Source organism: Leuresthes tenuis, unplaced genomic scaffold (genome assembly GCF_036924035.1).
Source record: "Leuresthes tenuis unplaced genomic scaffold, fLeuTen1.0.hap1 SCAF_3, whole genome shotgun sequence".
NCBI classification, from domain to species: domain Eukaryota; kingdom Metazoa; phylum Chordata; class Actinopteri; order Atheriniformes; family Atherinopsidae; genus Leuresthes; species Leuresthes tenuis.
This window is the reverse complement of record NW_027325357.1, coordinates 25,831,765-25,848,726: the sequence shown is the minus strand read 5'-3', so window position 1 is coordinate 25,848,726 and position 16,962 is coordinate 25,831,765. Positions and strand designations below refer to the sequence as shown.

At 39.5% G+C, this 16,962-nt stretch overlaps 2 protein-coding genes across 4 annotated transcripts; both read right to left on the bottom strand.

Moving 5' to 3' along the window:
• Positions 1 to 118: 118 nt before the first annotated feature.
• Positions 119 to 7,550, bottom strand: comtb (catechol-O-methyltransferase b). 2 transcript variants are annotated; one of them, XM_072382807.1, is made up of 6 exons: positions 7,437 to 7,550; positions 6,143 to 6,314; positions 1,026 to 1,143; positions 745 to 938; positions 530 to 661; positions 119 to 440 (listed from the first exon to the last, which is right to left on the bottom strand). In XM_072382807.1, exons 2-6 carry the CDS (start codon positions 6,311 to 6,313, stop codon positions 261 to 263), a joined length of 795 nt encoding a protein of 264 aa, XP_072238908.1. In that variant the 5' UTR covers position 6,314; positions 7,437 to 7,550; the 3' UTR covers positions 119 to 260. The 2 variants fall into 2 exon arrangements, with proteins under 2 accessions (XP_072238908.1, XP_072238907.1); XM_072382806.1 differs by having other exon boundaries at positions 7,402 to 7,549.
• A 219-nt stretch (positions 7,551 to 7,769) lies between these two features.
• Positions 7,770 to 15,606, bottom strand: LOC140303862 (SRSF protein kinase 3-like). Of its 2 annotated transcripts, XM_072382804.1 has the most exons (15): positions 15,555 to 15,606; positions 14,031 to 14,323; positions 13,846 to 13,954; positions 13,676 to 13,763; positions 13,364 to 13,451; positions 13,083 to 13,189; positions 12,788 to 12,950; positions 12,591 to 12,616; positions 12,412 to 12,468; positions 10,479 to 10,824; positions 10,200 to 10,297; positions 9,003 to 9,110; positions 8,822 to 8,891; positions 8,653 to 8,745; positions 7,770 to 8,487 (listed from the first exon to the last, which is right to left on the bottom strand). In XM_072382804.1, exons 2-15 carry the CDS (start codon positions 14,248 to 14,250, stop codon positions 8,303 to 8,305), a joined length of 1,758 nt encoding a protein of 585 aa, XP_072238905.1. In that variant the 5' UTR covers positions 14,251 to 14,323; positions 15,555 to 15,606; the 3' UTR covers positions 7,770 to 8,302. The 2 variants fall into 2 exon arrangements, with proteins under 2 accessions (XP_072238905.1, XP_072238906.1); XM_072382805.1 differs by lacking the exons at positions 12,412 to 12,468; positions 12,591 to 12,616; positions 12,788 to 12,950.
• Between the last annotated feature and the right edge of the window lie 1,356 nt (positions 15,607 to 16,962).

The window sequence follows — 16,962 nt, the reverse complement described above, 5'->3', positions numbered from 1 at the left end:
CTTGAATGAAGTATCATTACTGCCGTCTACTTTACCAATACAGGCATCTCAAAGAGTGCATCAAGTTTTTAGACTTCCATCGTGTTTTGTTTTAAGTTAAAAGATCCAACACAAATAGTTTTTCTTTCACAATTTAGTTTTAATTGTTCAGTAAATACACTTGGTTACATTAGAAAAACTGATTTAAATTTGCTCAGGTATCCCAAAACAGTGGAGGTCTGAGGTTTACAGTACCTGTGTAAAACACTTGTAGTGGAAATCTACCCTAAGAAGACAGATTTCTCCAGCCCGTCTTCCACTTTGGTGTACTCCAGGTGAGATTTATAGTACTGGCTCTTATATCGAGGGCTGTTCCGAACATATTCAAGGTAGTCAGGTGTTCCAGGGCAGATGACGTTATCTGCCAACAGGATGCTGCCCTTCCTTAGGAGGCCACACTCCTGATACATTACAAAAAAAATAAAGAGCACAGTGAGTGTTATGGCAATAAAGTTAGTTGATCTGTATAAAATTACCATTACAAAGTCACCTCCATCAGTTTTGTGTCAGACAGGTAGTGATCTTTCCAGTGATCCAAGAAAACAAAATCAAATGTTTTCACCCCAAACTGCTCCTTCATTTTAGGGATCCAGTCACCAGATGCTCCTTCAACTAACTGAACCTAGAAAGAAGTAGTACACCGTTATCTGAGCCACACACATCATCTGTCAACCCTTCTAGTTTCTTCTGGACATCAGGCTTTACCTTATCCTCCAGTCCTGCCCAAGCAATGACCTGGCGAGCTATAGCAGCGTGATCTGGGTTAAATTCAAGAGTGATAAGCTTTGTATGAGGAGGCAGCAGGCTGGCGATCCGCACAGTCGAGTAGCCACAGTAGGTTCCCAGCTCCAGCACTGAGGCTGGATTTACCTCAGACACCACAGAGTCAAGAATGCAGCCTGTGGCCAAAAAAAAAAGTTAAACTAGGTTTGGTAAACATTTCTTTCTCATGAAGGCACAGAGCTAACTAATTAAAAAGTCAGTACCCTTCTCATCCCCCACATTCATGGCCCACTCCTTTTGCCTGCAGAACTGATCAATGGCTTTGACCACGCTGCGAGGGTCTCCTCTAGTGGCATTCTTCTGTACTGCAGCCAACATCCGCTGGAGGAAGGCAAAGGGAAAATAACAGTATTTACCCTTACTGAAAAGCTCATTGAGTGTTACTACCATCAATGATCCTCTGAAATACACATGTAGAATATTTGGATTGGCACAAGTTTCTTTGGTTGATGTTTCCTCTTCTTAAGATATATGTATATATCATTTTCTAAATGGGGATTTTTACCTTGTTATAACAAACAAGGACATCTCTCCTTATTCAAATGTGTAACATTCAGAGGACGAGTCAATAACACCCGTACCTCTCATCTTGTAACTGTGTGTGGCTACTACCATAAATTTAAATCTTATATCCAGCACTTGTCCCACTGAGGTTTTTTTGCATATGTTTCTTACACAAATGTCTTTAATTAAAACACTGTTCTTATGACAAAGAGATACCTCACAGGATGTTGGACAGCAGATTGTTCTTCAGTTGAGTGTTTTTTAAATTCATAGCAAAAATAAACTGTAGGATAAGTAATTTCAAGTTTTTTTGCATTATAACATGTTTTCAGAAAGACACACTTGAGAAGACAAAATATCCTAAACATATGCTGGTTAAAATATAGGGTGTACGGTCGGTATGAGTAATTACTTTTTTTTACAAGTTTATGTTTCCTACTCTTGCACACCTGGGTCCCATCAGCTGATCCCAAAAGCTGCCCTACAATGCTAAACTTTTGCCAGATTATTCAGTTGTCAATGCTAACTTGTGAGCTCTATATATCTTAATAGCTCATGTTTTGTCACGGCAGGTTTGAACTTGTGTTTTTGCAGCCATAGTCACAGTCATAGTTTATGTTTTTCTTTCATCGTTAATCTTTTGTATTCCAGCTCAGCCGCGCCTTGTGTTCTTTTTTTCTAAATAAATCAAGTTTTATTTTTGAACCATCTGCATCCGGGTCCTAATCTCCACCACGCCACACACCAACCTCAGTTGGCTCGGTTGTGACAGTTATCTGTGTTGCACTTTATCCCATGAAACTGAGCATTCACTCTGGCCTTTACAGTTTTCTCTTTCATGCTGACAATAAACATTTTTGTTGATATGACTGAGACACAATGAACTATATCAATATGCATTGCATATAGGATCATTTCCACAGGGCATGTACAGGTGTAACTGAAAACATTAATAATCCTGTTATAGCAAAGCCACCCAGTAGGATACCTAGGCAGAATACAGACAAGATACTGTAAAAGATTATAACTAAACCTGTGAACAGTGTGTTGTTTGGTGAATAAAATATATTCCTCACATGCAACTAACTTATTCTTTCACTTAGGAAAAAAAGAAAAAAAACTCTTGACAAGGGATCATTATACTGTAAGAAATTTTTAGATTTTTAAAAATGTTACAATTTGTTTCTCCTTTATAATAAAAATGTATTTAATTCCATTTTGGAGCCACCTGAGTGAACCATGTGACTTTTATATATCGTGACCGAGATGGAAATACCTCAAAATCTTTGGAGGATTACCATTGAAACATACGCACACTACAGACCTTTACTGTTCCAGGGTTAAAATATTTTAATTAAAAACCTTGGGTATTTCATTATTTTTCCTCTACAACTGAGCAGAACATTTGTCACCAGTCAACAACAGTTGGTTGGATTGCCATAAAATCTAGTGGGATTAGTTTGCCATCTACAACCCCATTTCCAAAAACATTGAAAACAAAATAGATACAATGCAGTATGAATTAAATTAAACACATGCTACTAAACAACATGTTCACTATTAAAATAAAAATGCATCTAATTTATGCTCTCGTGAACTTGCTCCCATAGTCATGTTTCAAAAATAAAGTTGGACAGAAGTGGACAGATCAAGAATTTATAAATGATGTATTTCTGTGAAAAAATTACAAAGAATTTTGGGATTATCATTTTCTGTGTTACAATAAAAGACACAGAGTTCATGAACAAAACCATAATCTAGTACTGACAGGCTGTAATCTTCAGGCCCTCCAACACTGTGTTGAATAATGACACAATTGTGTGGTGAATCGCTGAAAAGGCTCAGGAACACTGAGAATGAGAAAAGTTTCCTTTTCAAAACTACAGCAATTGGTCTCATCAGTTCTAAATTGCTTAGTGTGCCAGTAAAAGAAGAAGGGATGCCTCGTGGTGGTAAACATGTTTGTATCAAATTCAAAATTCGAAAAATCGGTCCAGTTTAGTGATGTGTCGGTCACGAACGATTCGTTCGATATTAACTAATCGTTTATATGACTCGGGAGTAACGAGTAGTCTCAGTGAGTGATTCGTTCGTTTTCACGCAGTACCCTTCCTCCCCATATGACAGGCGGCTGCTGCATAAACTCAGTCAGCACGACAGGAAACAGAAATGATTCATTCATTTCCATGCAGTACCCTCTCTCGCCACATGGCAGGCGGCAGCTGCATAAGCTCAGTCAGCAGGACAGGAAACAGTTTTGATTCGTTCCTCGCACAGGAAACAGTTTTGACTCGTTCACGAGTCAACTCCTCGGGTTACTGCTCCTCGCACAGGAAACAGTTTTGATTCGTTCACGAGTCAACTCCTCGGGTTACTGCTCCTCGCACAGGACACAGTTTTGATTCGTTCACCAGTCAACTCCTCGGGTTACTGCTCCTCGCACAGGAAACAGTTTTGATTCGTTCACGAGTCAACTCCTCGGGTTACTGCTCCTCGCACAGGAAACAGTTTTGATTCGTTCACAACTCAACTGCTGGCGGCTAAAAACACTGTGAGATCGGGATGTAGCCTAGCGACAGGATGTCAATAAATGATGTGGAAAGGAAGCTCAAAGAAGGTCTTTACAGCACAAAGACAAAGCAAAGCAAGTGTGATATTTGTAGAAGTTTCTCAATTGTCCGTGAATCTCTTTATTAATAGCCTATAAAATAACGTGTTTTCTCCTGCGGGACGGGAGAAGACACACAATCAATGCATTTCTTTTATTGTGCGGGCATAAATTCTCAAAGTTTTGCGGCTTCGGCCGGGAGCAACACACACGTTGCGGTGGTAATGGTCAGAAATTCAGCGGGAGCGGGGTGAAGAAAACAGTCCCGCACAGGACTCTACTGTGGACTGAGAAACGAAGGAGGAAATGAATGATGTCTGATTTGTGATGTTCATTCATTTGTCATGAAATCATAATTAATTAGTGGTCTTCGGTTCTTGTAGATATGTATAGTGTTGTGTGTAAATAGATAAATGATAATGTAATAATGTGAATAGATTTTGAAAATTATATCAACATATTGATTTTGTGTTATACTCTACCATAAAATAATAATAATAATAATAATAATAATAATAATAATAATAATAATAATAATAATAATAATAATAATAATAATAATAATAATAAGACACAATAAATGCACTATTTAACATTTTAGGGAACTTATTGTTACTTTTTTTCTCACTTAATTGTGTTACTAATTGTTAAAATCAATGTGAGTTTTAAATGCACTTGTTTTCTACCAGCTGTCACGTGACAGGGCTGAACGATCGTTCTCGTTCGTTAATTTGTCACGTGACAGCTACTGAGTCAGTGTCGGGCTTTAAACAACAATGGCAGGGAGGATACAGACACAAGTCACCTTATTGTGTATTTGCTTTCCCAGGTTTTCACATGATTTGAATTGTTTGTGGCATTTTATATATTGTACTTTATCAGCTCAGCTGAAGCAAACTATGTTTCCTTCAGTGTTAAGTGTTTAGAACCGTGGCCGTTTTGTGCAACGCCCACAGTAGGGCTACAGCGCCACCTGCTGGAAAAATGAACGAAATGATTCGTTCAAAGATTCGTTCAATTTACTGTTCAAGAGTTAAAGATCCGATTCAGCCAAAAGACTCAAAGTTCCCAACACTAGTCCAGTTTGGAAAAAAAATAAAATTAGGCTCAAATGAGCTGCAAAGTCCATTCCTTAATGGAGACAGGCTAGTAGCTGTAGAGTGCTATCATGTTAAATGACTGTGTCCAGTGCTTTAGTTTTTAATGCACTATCGTAAAAAGTATCCTTTAGCCTCATCAAGGTTTTACAAGGAACTTCACCATGTGTTTACTCCAAAACAGCGACATGTTTACCACATTATTCAGAAAATGCTAACACGCTAAATCAAGCTACTTGCTGAACATCAGCATTTTGGTGTCGTCATTTTGAGCATGCTGGAATGCTAATGTTAGCATTTAGCTACAAACACAAAAACGGAAGTCTTCATAAAACATATTTAAGTTTCTATAACGAATATTATTTCATTGAAATATGCTTAGTTTATTCATTAGTATTCAGTGGACAGTCTATTAGATAGAGCAATACATACTAATCCACTGATTCTCTGGGGAATGACTTATATATTACACCAGTTGTACCAGTGTTGACCAGCTCTTTAAAAGTGGATGCATGTGTCTCTGGTGGACGTAGGTGAGGCTGCAAGCAGAACCCTTATTCTGAGGAGTTATGGCTCAAAAAGGACTAAAGTAATTTAATGAAAAAAGTTAAGCATAAAGTTAAATCTAACAGAGCATTAGACTTTACCTAAAAATGCATCCAATCGAGATGTACCTATTAAAGAGGACATTTTATATATAAGTGTACATGAATAAACTAGAACGTAAATGCACTCTGACCTTTGTCTTCATGCTCCTGTCATTTTACCAAAATTGCTTACTAATACTGGGTCGGACTCGGGCCAACCTTTGATCTCAATGCAAGCTTAATTTATGGTGTCATGGATCCGGCGTAACACTTGAGACATTCTTTGGAGATTTCTGTCTTTGCATTTTATTTTTGCATATCTGTCAGCGGCCTATGAAATCATGGTGTGCATGCCAAATTCCGAGCCAACCAGAAGCCTGGGAGACAAGTCCAATTCTTCACATCAGCTTATCAATTCTGTGCGCTTTTTGTGACCTCAGATCTCTGTTCTTAGCTGACACTGCTAGTTCGTTTTTAATGTGTGAGCCAATCTTGTGAGAGGTGAGTGCTTAGTGAGGGCCCACCTGAGGACGTGTTGACTGAGTCAGGGTATCCAGCATTCGCTCCACAATTGTATCATTCCAAAGAAGCGCCAATCCTCCATGATGCTGCACAGCGGCTGGGATCAACCATTTGTACAAAGCATACAGAAGAGCAGCTCCACCGATGCAGCTGTAAAGAAGAGTCAGCCACATCCTGCAACCAAGACAGTGTGAACATCAATGAGGCACGATTGTCGTGTAAAGGGCTGCATTATGAAAGAGGCTGTGATAAATTAAGCACTGACACAGTGTAAACATCTGCATGAGAAAGATCAAATAGCTCACGTCTCCCCTCACTCTGTCTCTGCCTTTGTATTGAGCTAATGAGATGGGTGTTTACTATGCAGTGTACAATACTGTAGCTGCTCCTGTTGTCCATCCGCTGCTCTCTCCATGTCCAAGATGTACACCCACACACACACCACTCGATATGTTATCGCTGTGAGAAATCATTTAATATCAACTGCAATAAACACTGCTAAACATGCGCCACTGTGCTTTGTGCGCCTGCTTTCCGAGTACTGGGAGTATTTGGTCTGTAAGACATTTTGAGCACAGATAAAATGTGGAAGAAAGGCAAAGAAAGAGGAGAAAAGCACAGTCTGAATCCTTAATAAGAGCTCCTTCTGTGTGAAAGCAGTGAAGACTCGAGCTGGAAAAGACTCTACCTTGCACTAACAATGCAACTGTGAAAGACCAGTGGTGGTTGAGGTAATCCCTTTTGATTTGGAGTTTGAGTTGCATGGCAACAAGCTGGAGGTTAGGTGCTGTGTCACAAAGGCAGAGCATTGAGACTTTAACCTTTACTTTGGCTACATGCGAACATACAAAATCCACAAAAACTGAAATGTAGATTGGTTTTGGCATCCCTACATAAGCCCACACATTTTCTAATCATGGTGAAGAGACATAAATACACAGTCCCATCTACCTGTACTGAATACGATGACATTATAAATGCCTTCAAATAAAAAAACACAAAAATACAGCTGTCATAGGAACACAAAAGACAATATTCAGAGTGTCACTGCAATGCTAGTCGGAAAAAAAAGTAATCTTGGTTCTCTCCCAAATGCAGTAAACATGCACACACTCCTAAATCCAAGATAATAATTAATCTAGACTGAACACTGGCCTCCCTTTTGCAACACAGGAACAAAGTCTTCTGAGCGGTGATAAAAGCAACTTATGCATTCCTAAATACTCCTCTCGCCTTAAATCGAATAGGGAACAAGACTTACATGTGGTGCAGGTAGTGTTCCGGTCCTCTTCTTACCTCCAGTCGCTGCTAGAGGAAAATCTGAGTTTTCTAACAGCCGGACATAAGCCTGCGTTTACATGAAACTAACTCCTCCCCCCTCTTCCTTCCATCCCCCTACTCGAGGCTGTGCTGAATGTGAGCATGCATGGAATGTACAACAGACTGTGTCTCAACAGTCGACACACACCCACCCCTCTGCTGCAAAAAGGGAGAAAATCATTTCAGTTTGGCGTCTAGTTGTTTAATAGGTTTCTTTTTTAATCAGTGCTGTTGTTACCACTTCTTCTCATTACTTTTAATGTATAAACTGATATTTTCATGATGAACGTAATCATCTAAACACCCCATTTCTATTTGAGTCATTTTAACCATTTTCTCAAAAAATAAAAAATAAAAATTGAGTTATTGAAATAGACTCAAGTTTATTCTCAAGAAGCAACATGAACTGCTGTTTCCTGTGGTAAGTAATAAGAGTGAATCTTCAAGCTTTCACTTGAGCCGCTTCAGTAAATCCATCTCAGACTGGTTTATTTGTACCTGTTCAGCTGAGTTCTTTCAGGACAGTTCTTTATCAAATTGACATAGAAGAAGGATTAAAACCAATCTCATATAAGTTTATTGAAACTCATTTTAAAATCTTGTTTGAAGGCATTTTTTCAGTGCTAGAAAACTTCTCCATTCTCTTTGGTCATTGCTGTGCCTGAATTAAAACAACATTTAAATCATACAAGACCAAACAACAAGTTTAAGATTAAAAACTCCTCGTTAGGCCAATAAATGAGTGAACGCTGTTCTTCATGATGCCGGCATCAAGCTACACCCACAACTGTCCGTGTCCCATGTTACAGAGATAGTCTGCTGGGCTCTGAATGGCACAGTGTTTAAGAGGCAATCCAGGGGTGTTTCAGACACTGAGCAGCTGTGGCTCTTTTCTCTGGCAGCAGCTCCAACATGGTCAAGAGAAACGAACTGAAATTAACAGCTTCCTCTCGTGGCCACTCGTACTTATCCAGCAGGATCTCCAACAGACTCCATGGTTTCAGCTTAGAAATGCGTCGCAGTTGTCCTGAGGAAGGAAAAAAAAGGATGCCAGCGGTGCATGCCAAGTTGCCTTCTATTAACTTGCTTTTCTCTACAGACTAAGCAAATTTTGAAATAAATAGATCAACAACACAATAAACAAAATCTCTAATCTCTAATATAGAAATTATTGTATTTTCACAAAAATTACCTTTACGGTTGAAATATCGTTTGGAATTTTTCCCAGAGAGGGCAAACTGGGAGGGAAGAGGGCCCAACAGCTCAATGATGTGGGCAATGTGATCTGAGAGGACATGGACACGTGCGGTATTATATTCATTTAAATCAAGAAGTAATGGGATGGCATGAACAACACACACCTTCCTCGCGGGAGAATGCTGCTCCTGACTGGGGGTCAAACAAATAGTCTCCTGTAGTCAGCTCAAAAGCCTACAAACGAGGACACAAAAATAAGAACGACGCTGGCGATGACAGGATGAAACATCAAGGATGACCGATTTGTTTTTCCCCCAAAGGTTACGCATACACGCAGATTCTCACCATGCAGGCAGTGCTCCAGATGTCAGCCGGCGTGTCATAGCTGGCACCGATCAGGACCTCCACAGAACGGTACTGACATGTCTGAATGTCTTCTGTGAAGTGTTTGTGCTGACAACAAAAACATGAGCTGTAAACAGTATCACGGCTTTTATCCAGTACGCCACAAAATATGAAATGTTTCCACTTTCTTTAAAGGTCTGAAAAAGGTACATACTGGAATGACTCAAGAAACAGTGGTAAGGAACACAAGATGAGAACTTCTAAGGGGAGGACTCGATTAAACATGAAAAAAGAGTGAGTGAAAAGACCTGGGAAGCATCTAGGCGGCAGACATGATTAGAGCGAGTCAAATTCTCTTAAAGAAGCTTCGACTCCTCCTATATTATATCCACCAGTATAGGAAACACTTTGGATCGTCTTTTATTAAACGACAGGAGATAATACTGTCACACAGTTCCTTGTGGCTGCAACATTATTCTTAAACAATCATACATATTTGGACTCTTATTAAAAAACATGAGGACGGGTTTAAGCACTCGGTGGCACCACCACACACCATTAGAGGTGTCTCATCTCCCGAAACCAACAAAAGAAAAACAGGAAGCAGTAGTCGACAGTCGAAGTAGCAAATAATAAAAGTGCCCAAAGATCAGCGTCAGAGAACAGCTGTCTAATCTTCTATAGTCGTTCCCCAAACTGTGTGTGGGCTGCAAAATCTGCATATTTTCTGTGGCCTCTTTAAATTTCCCAATGTTCCTTACTACCGTATATCTAACAGCAGAAGCGACGTGTAAACATAAACTACCGGTCCATTTCTGGAAATAACTAAATATACCAGACAAGTATTATATGCCACTGTTTGTGCTACAGGTGGTTATTGTTTTCTGCGGGCCTCTCACACAAAACAGAACAACTGTGGAAGAAGGGAAATGGCAAAATATAATCTATAAATATAATCATTCCTCCAAAGCTGCAAGCAAGTTTTTTTAAAAACCATAAACCATCGTGAGTAAAAACGCCATCTATGTCACATTCATGACTGTAAAATAAAGTTTGAAACATTACCATGGAATCAATAAGACTGCACCATATGTCAGCTCACAGTCATACTGAACACCTGTGGCCTGCACTGGGTTCAGTTAAAAACGATGGGTTGGACACATGGGTTATTAGTCTGCTTATCGATTAATCACTCACCACCCAGCAGGCGTTGCCCAGGTCAGCAATCTTGATGAGGATTTTGTCAGCATTCTGAGGCTTCAGTAGATCCAGAGGCACATCGTGGTCACTGATAACTGACACATAAACAAGGATTTATAGCTAAAAAGGTTCAAACTGGGATAAACTTTGAAAGAACTGATGATCTAGGTTAAACATAAGTTAATTTACACCACATTGTCCTAGTTACAGATTTGTTTTAAAGTACAAGTTTTCAAAGAGAGGTTGACATTTTTAAAAAATGATCAAGAGACTAACCGTGAGCTGAGGCTGGTGAAGGGGGGGTCTGTTGTAAAAGCCATGATCTGGAGCCAGAGACAGAAGTGCCAGTGCCGAGGTTTGGACACGAACAGATTAAGTCTCTGTGGCTTTGTGAAGGACAGTCCAGTCCGTCTTCAAATAGTAAAGTCTGTCTCCTTATCTTAAGGTTAGGACCTGTGAGCTTTGATTGACAGGTGGAGCTATGTGTGCTTGAAGGAGCAGCGGTATCAGAAAAGGACACGTGATGTTTTCCTTGTTTGTGGTCAGAGAGACTCTTCTGTGCTCGACGGCTTCTCTCTTTCCCTGCAAGTTGTTTAATTGGGCTCCTGGACACCTTGCTGGACTGGACGGTCCAGTCAGTCGTGGGAAACAATGAGACTGTGAGCTCTGTATGAAAACAACATCCTGAAAGTAGCTCAGTACATTATTAGCCTTGTGTCTGTCTTGAAAGTGCAGCAAGTCATGCAAACTTCAAGCAACTCTGAGCTGTGTATGGAAATGTCCGACTGGATTGTGCTCCTGTACCTTGGCATCTCAGCAGTAGACCTTTCATTTTGGAGTTAGTGTGTATGCTGCAGGTTGCTAACAACAGGCTACAGTGAAACTAAAACAGCAGCTGCTGGAAAAACATCAAAATGCTCCGTTGTCTCATCTGACACAAACCAGATACAGGGATTGGTTTCAAATGTTCTGTATGCCAGAACATTTGTTCTGTTCTTTATGTCTCAACTCCACTGCAGAGAGAAGCTTAAGACCTTCTTATTATTAGCTTAACATTAGTATTAGTTTATGTTGTAAAACAAAATGTTGTAAAATGTTTAAAGATTTCTATAGACTTTTCTATAGTGTGCTAAATATTCTAATATTAAAAAAATAAAAGTTAATCTTGAATTTGATAGCAGCAACATGTATCAAAAAAGACACAAAAAGACATGTTTACCACTGTGTAGTACGCTTCCTTCCTTTAATAACAGTCTGTAAACATCTGGGAACTGAGGAGACCCTCACACCATCAGAGATGCAGGTTTTTTTTAGCGCTGATAACAAGCAAAATGGTCCATCTCCTCTTTAGTCCGGAGGATGTAGCATCCATGATCTTAAAGAGGAATTTCTTCTTGAAAATCATGAAAACATTGGCTTCTGCTTTAACCTACATTATTCTGAACTCTCTGTGAACACAGTTCACTGATTTCTGGGAGTGTTCCTGAGACAATGCAGTGACCTCCATGACAGAATCAAGCAGGTTATTAATGCAGTGTTTGCACACAGCCTGAGGATCATGGTGATCCAAGCCTTCGCAATTTTACTCAAATTGCTCCACGATTGTTGGAAGCAGGTTTTAGCAGATTGTTGAACCTCCACACAGCCTTACTTCTGAGACTCTGCCTCTCTAAGGTGCTCTTTTTATACCCAAATTTTACTGACCTGTTACTAATTAACCAAATTAGTTGCAACATGTTCCTCCGTAGTTTTTTTCAGTGAAACTTTTATCCAGCCTTTGTTGCTTCTGACCTAACCTTTAAGAGAAGTGCTGCTGCCATCAAATTCGTTATAAGCTAATATTTTTAATGAATATGAATTCATAGTTAAAATGTCTAATTTTTAACAGTTTTTTTATTTGTTGAATTGTAAATAAGATTTTGGTTTTTGAGATTTGAGATTTCTTTTACATTTTACACAGCTTCCAAACCTTCATGGGACGGAGATTGTGCAATAGGTTATTAATGTAAATATGAAAAATACCAAATATGAGTAGTAAATAATAAATATATGTACATAAAGTATATTTTACTTAATTTGTGAGGCCAGAACACAAAGCACATGCATCACAAAATGCAGTTTCGTTAGTATGCTGCGTCCAACCTGCAGGTACTGTTAAGATGCATTTGAAATTCTTTAGTATAAAACCAAAAAACAAGATCCATCTTACCCATTCCCCAAGAGTGTGGAAAACTCCTGACAGCTTCCCCAATAAGCTGAACAAGCTCTTAGAAAATTATAGCAGGACAGTCAAGGTCATAATGCACTTAAAGACAACATATGTACTATTAAAGACAATAAAATGTACCAATTCTCATATAAAAGGAAGAGGAATACATTTCTGCACACCTGTTTTTGTCCAGAGCCTCTGTTTACTGAAAGAAAATTTGAAAACAAAATGAGGGAAAAATAGAGGCATATATTGTGAAAGTAGGTAGAAATCCAGCCCCTCTGGCTGACCAACACTCACAGATACCTGTGACACACATACCTCAAACTCAACCAAGATACACAGTCAAGCCACTTACTGACACAGTCTCACTAACCAGAGCTGGTGTGAGCAGGAGACACAGGCAGCTCCCAAAGTTTGGTGTTGGCCGAAAGCTTCTGAATATAATCGTCATCCACACTCAGGAGGATATTTTCTGGCTTGATGTCTGTGTGGATAATCTTGCATTTAGTGTGCAAGTAATCTAAACCCTGCAGAACCTGTGATAAGGAATGGATACCGAGTTACCATCACTGCACCTCATGTCAACGAGGAGCACAAGTGGGAGATATTCTATTCACATCTCAGTCAGAGGATGATTTGATAAGACGGAATAAGAGGTTGAACAACACCTGTCTGAGGATGCTCTTAACGCAGGGCAGGGGGAGCCCAGTGTAGTTGGATTTGATGATCCACCTCAGCAGCTGGTGGCCTAGAACCTCAAGAACCATGCACACATCTGATGGGCCATTAAGGACCTTTTCTAAAAGCTGAAAAAAATGAAGTGCTTCTTGGGATGTGAACATTAAACTGTCACATTATATAAAAAGGTGGGAGGAGGAACACATTGTAAAGCTTGTTCTACTGCTTTACAATGTTAATAATGTTAGTGGAGATTATTCATAAAGGATACGCTCTCCGGTCGCTCCAGAGATCCTGAAGTCATCGATGAGGCACACAATTCTCTCATGTTTAGGATCTTTGGGATCACTGTCCCTTACCTGAGATGTTTAGGTAAAAATAATGACAAATGATTTCATAAAATGACAATTTTCCTTATTACATAAGACAATACTACAGTAACTGGGGCATACTGCAGACTGCATAAAATATGTAACATTAGTAAGGCCTGTTGTACTACCAGTGGAATGTGAGAGTGTTCTAAAAAGACTTGAAACTATTGAGTACATGTTAAAAAAAGAAAAGCCATGGAGGGCACACTGACACATTTCAGAAGTTCGATTTCATCCAGTGCAGTCTCTGTGAATGTCTGAGCACTCTTCACCACCTTTAGAGCCACAAAATGTTCTGTCCTGCACACACAATTATGTCAGTCAATCACTATCATGCTCATGTATCAATCAGCTAAATGCAAAGTTTCGATCTTTTACTTACACCATATCCCAGCAGAGCCAGACCGTGGAAAAGTGACCCCATCCCAACTTTTTAACTACCTGGTAACGGTCAACAAAAATGTCTCCAATCTCTACAGGGTAGTAACCACCTGCAATTCAATCCATAGCAGAGAAAGTGAAGATCTCAACCAATGTGATGGATTTCATTGCTGAGGTCTAGCCTACCTATGCAATAGTCTGCAGGATTCTCCTGTTGATCATCATCAGATCCCAGCGGCTCAGGTAAATGAGGCAGACTCAGTGAAGTTGGAGGGTAGTGGGGGTCCTTCTCAGGTTTAGGACTTCGCGCTGCTTCTGGAGACGGTTGAGGGCTGGGTTTGATAGGTGGATTAGAATGGCTGGCTGAAAGAAGGGCTGATATGGCAGCTGCGTATGATGAAGACATGTTTTACTGGAGTCCGATAAGTCTCAGCTCAGATGAAGTTGGGTCAAGATGACAGCAGCACTCAGGGAGAAAGCTACAACAAAATGATATTTGTGAATTTTCCAAAGTCAAAGGAGGTTTTGAATCATACAACAACACATCTTTCTGCCGGTACTGTTTCTACTGGTTATATTGGCACAAATCTGATCCCATACAGATTGCAGCAGGTTGTTTGCAATGACATTTTGAAAGGGCCCAGTGGATGTGTATGTTTATTTTTAGCTGAATGATTGGCATGTCAACGTAAATAGCTCCTGACACTGGCCCAGCTGCAACTAGACTCTTCCCGAGTTTGCACGGACTGCTGCAGTGTGGGAGCTGCTGCCGTTAACAAGAGCGCCTAGAAGTTCAAATTCATTTAATGTAGAAATCTCACAGTCTTCTACTGCAATTATTTAGTAAAGACGGTTGAAAAGGGAAACAACACTTCACATTACAACCGTTTTTAATACCGTCGTATCCTGTCACACATTCATTCAGCATACAGATGTTTACAAGTTATCCAAAGCTTGATTGCCTAAAATAATAAACTGCAAATGCTCATGTAGCCACTTTCTGAACACATTTTACACGTTGCAGGATACTTCAGACTGAATAAGGAACGCATTTATCAGATTTTATAGTATACAGTGGCTGGGAAAAAGTGGGCATATAAAGGGGAAAGAGTAGCCCCCCCACACACTGCCTGCTCGCTCCTTTTAGAAATACACACTAACCTAAACATCTTCGATCGTTTTGCATTGAGCTTAATCCAAATGTTTCCTGTTAGATCAAATCTATTTGGTATTCTTTGTCAACTTGCCATTTACCAATTACCAGATTATTATCAATATGTTTGTGTGCCACTTTCATGTTTTCCCACAGAAAATTGTTCAATTTTACGAATATATTTACAGCATGAAAATTCATAACGGTAATGTATTTGTAACTTTAACACGCAACGCAAATAAAGATTCTTGAGAGTGACACCATTACAAGCGAACATCGTACAGAGCCAGTCAAAAGTTTGGATACAAGCTCATTCTTTTCCAAAGTTAACTTTAAAATGTTTAGCGAGGGCAGTTATCCATGATACTGTAACGAATTTACGCTGTTTTTAATCTGTCGCCTTGTCCCTTTGAGAAGCTTTTCCTAACTAATAAGTCTTACCCTCAACATTTCCATAGAACGCGTGTCTTCTCATTTTTATTAAACTGCCTTTACACCAGATGCTGGTTTTAAACGTGTTACAAATATTAGCAAAAATAATCACCGTTTTGTCCTACCTTTGTGAGGTCCTCCTTATAAATTTGCGCACAAAACCTCCTGCTGCCCTTTAAAAAGAGACAGCCACCAATAAAAAAACAACAACAAAAAAAAAAATTGTAACGTGAAAAATTAAAGACACTACAGACACGAGGACCGCGGAGTGATCAGCCCGCGTGCCCTCCGCCCGGTGCTCCACCGTGTGACTGAGGTCCAGGAATAGCAGGCTGCCGCTGCAGCTTCACGGAGTGTTTCTGATGGCATGTATCACTGTGGCCACCAGCCACGGTGAAAAGGGGAGGAGGTCTCGCGCTCATATCTTCATAAATGTATTTGCTGTTTCAGTTCTGAGATCATTTTTTTAAAAAGAGAGCGTTTTAGAGTAGTGTTATATGCAACATGATATTTTCGGAAAGTACTGTTGAAAAAGAGCAAGGGGAAATGGAACATAACATGCGTAACTTTGCAGAAATACGAAGTTGCCTTGCCACTTTTGTTGTGTTATCGTTGCAATGTGATTTTACACCGCTGTGATCTATAAATAAAGTTATATTTCAATACCTCAATTTCAATGATTTTATGAAGATAAGGAAATAAATGTAGAAAAGAATGTAGAAAATTTTAAAAGTGACTGCACCGTATAACTCTGGATTGGAACTGGTTATGTTGACCAAATTCACTGTACGCGCACCTGGTTTCCTATTACTATTAATGCTGAAAACGCGGACAATGTAACCATTTCCAATCCAGAGTTATACGGTACAGTCATTTTTTTCGGCACAACACCGGTCTTTTATGAAATATAAAGCTTGTTGGATTGTGTTTTTTCCCCAATTTTTAAACTTGGGCATAGGGGACATGTCCCCAGCAGAGGGTGGTATTAGACATAATTTTACACTGCTAATGTCCCATTGAAAAAAAAAAAAGAAAACAGGTGACACCTGGTACGTTTACATGCGCAGTTGAGTCGAGCTTCACACAGGTTTCAACATGGGTATTTAATTGGACCAGTTGTTCTTTTATTCACACCTACAACCATTCTGCTGGGACTCTCCTGTATGGGCTTAGAATTGTTTGTTTGTTTGGTTGGTTGTTTTTTTTTTTTTTTTTACAAATGAATGTGGATTTGTAAATATATAATTTTCCATTTGTAAAACAAAAAGCCATTTGTGAAACTGAAAATTCTGTTTGTGAATCGTGACTTAGCATTGGTCCACAAAGTACCATCCAGTAGATGGCACTGTTGTTCACTGACAGCTTAAGAAGAAGGAAGATCCTTGATTAGCAGTAACCATAGTAACGACATGGACTTGTCAGTTGGATTGGTATGTATGTGATAACATTTATGGATGGTGTTTGTTGCTAGCCTGTAGTTTTGAAGTTTTAGGAATAGGAAATTTGCGTTTGTCGATAGCAAAACACGTGTGC

Coding starts and splice junctions, on each gene's coding strand:
- comtb (XM_072382806.1), bottom strand. Junction 939..1,025: donor GAATGTGGGGGATGAGAAGG/GTACTGACTTTT, acceptor TTTTGGCCACAG/GCTGCATTCTTGACTCTGTG. Junction 441..529: donor CTGACACAAAACTGATGGAG/GTGACTTTGTAA, acceptor GTAATGTATCAG/GAGTGTGGCCTCCTAAGGAA.
- LOC140303862 (XM_072382804.1), bottom strand. CDS start 14,250: ATGTCTTCATCATACGCAGCTGCCATATCAGCCCTTCTTTCAGCCAGC. Junction 13,452..13,675: donor AAATCGAACTTCTGAAATGT/GTCAGTGTGCCC, acceptor TAAACATCTCAG/GTAAGGGACAGTGATCCCAA. Junction 12,951..13,082: donor TTAAGAGCATCCTCAGACAG/GTGTTGTTCAAC, acceptor TCCTTATCACAG/GTTCTGCAGGGTTTAGATTA.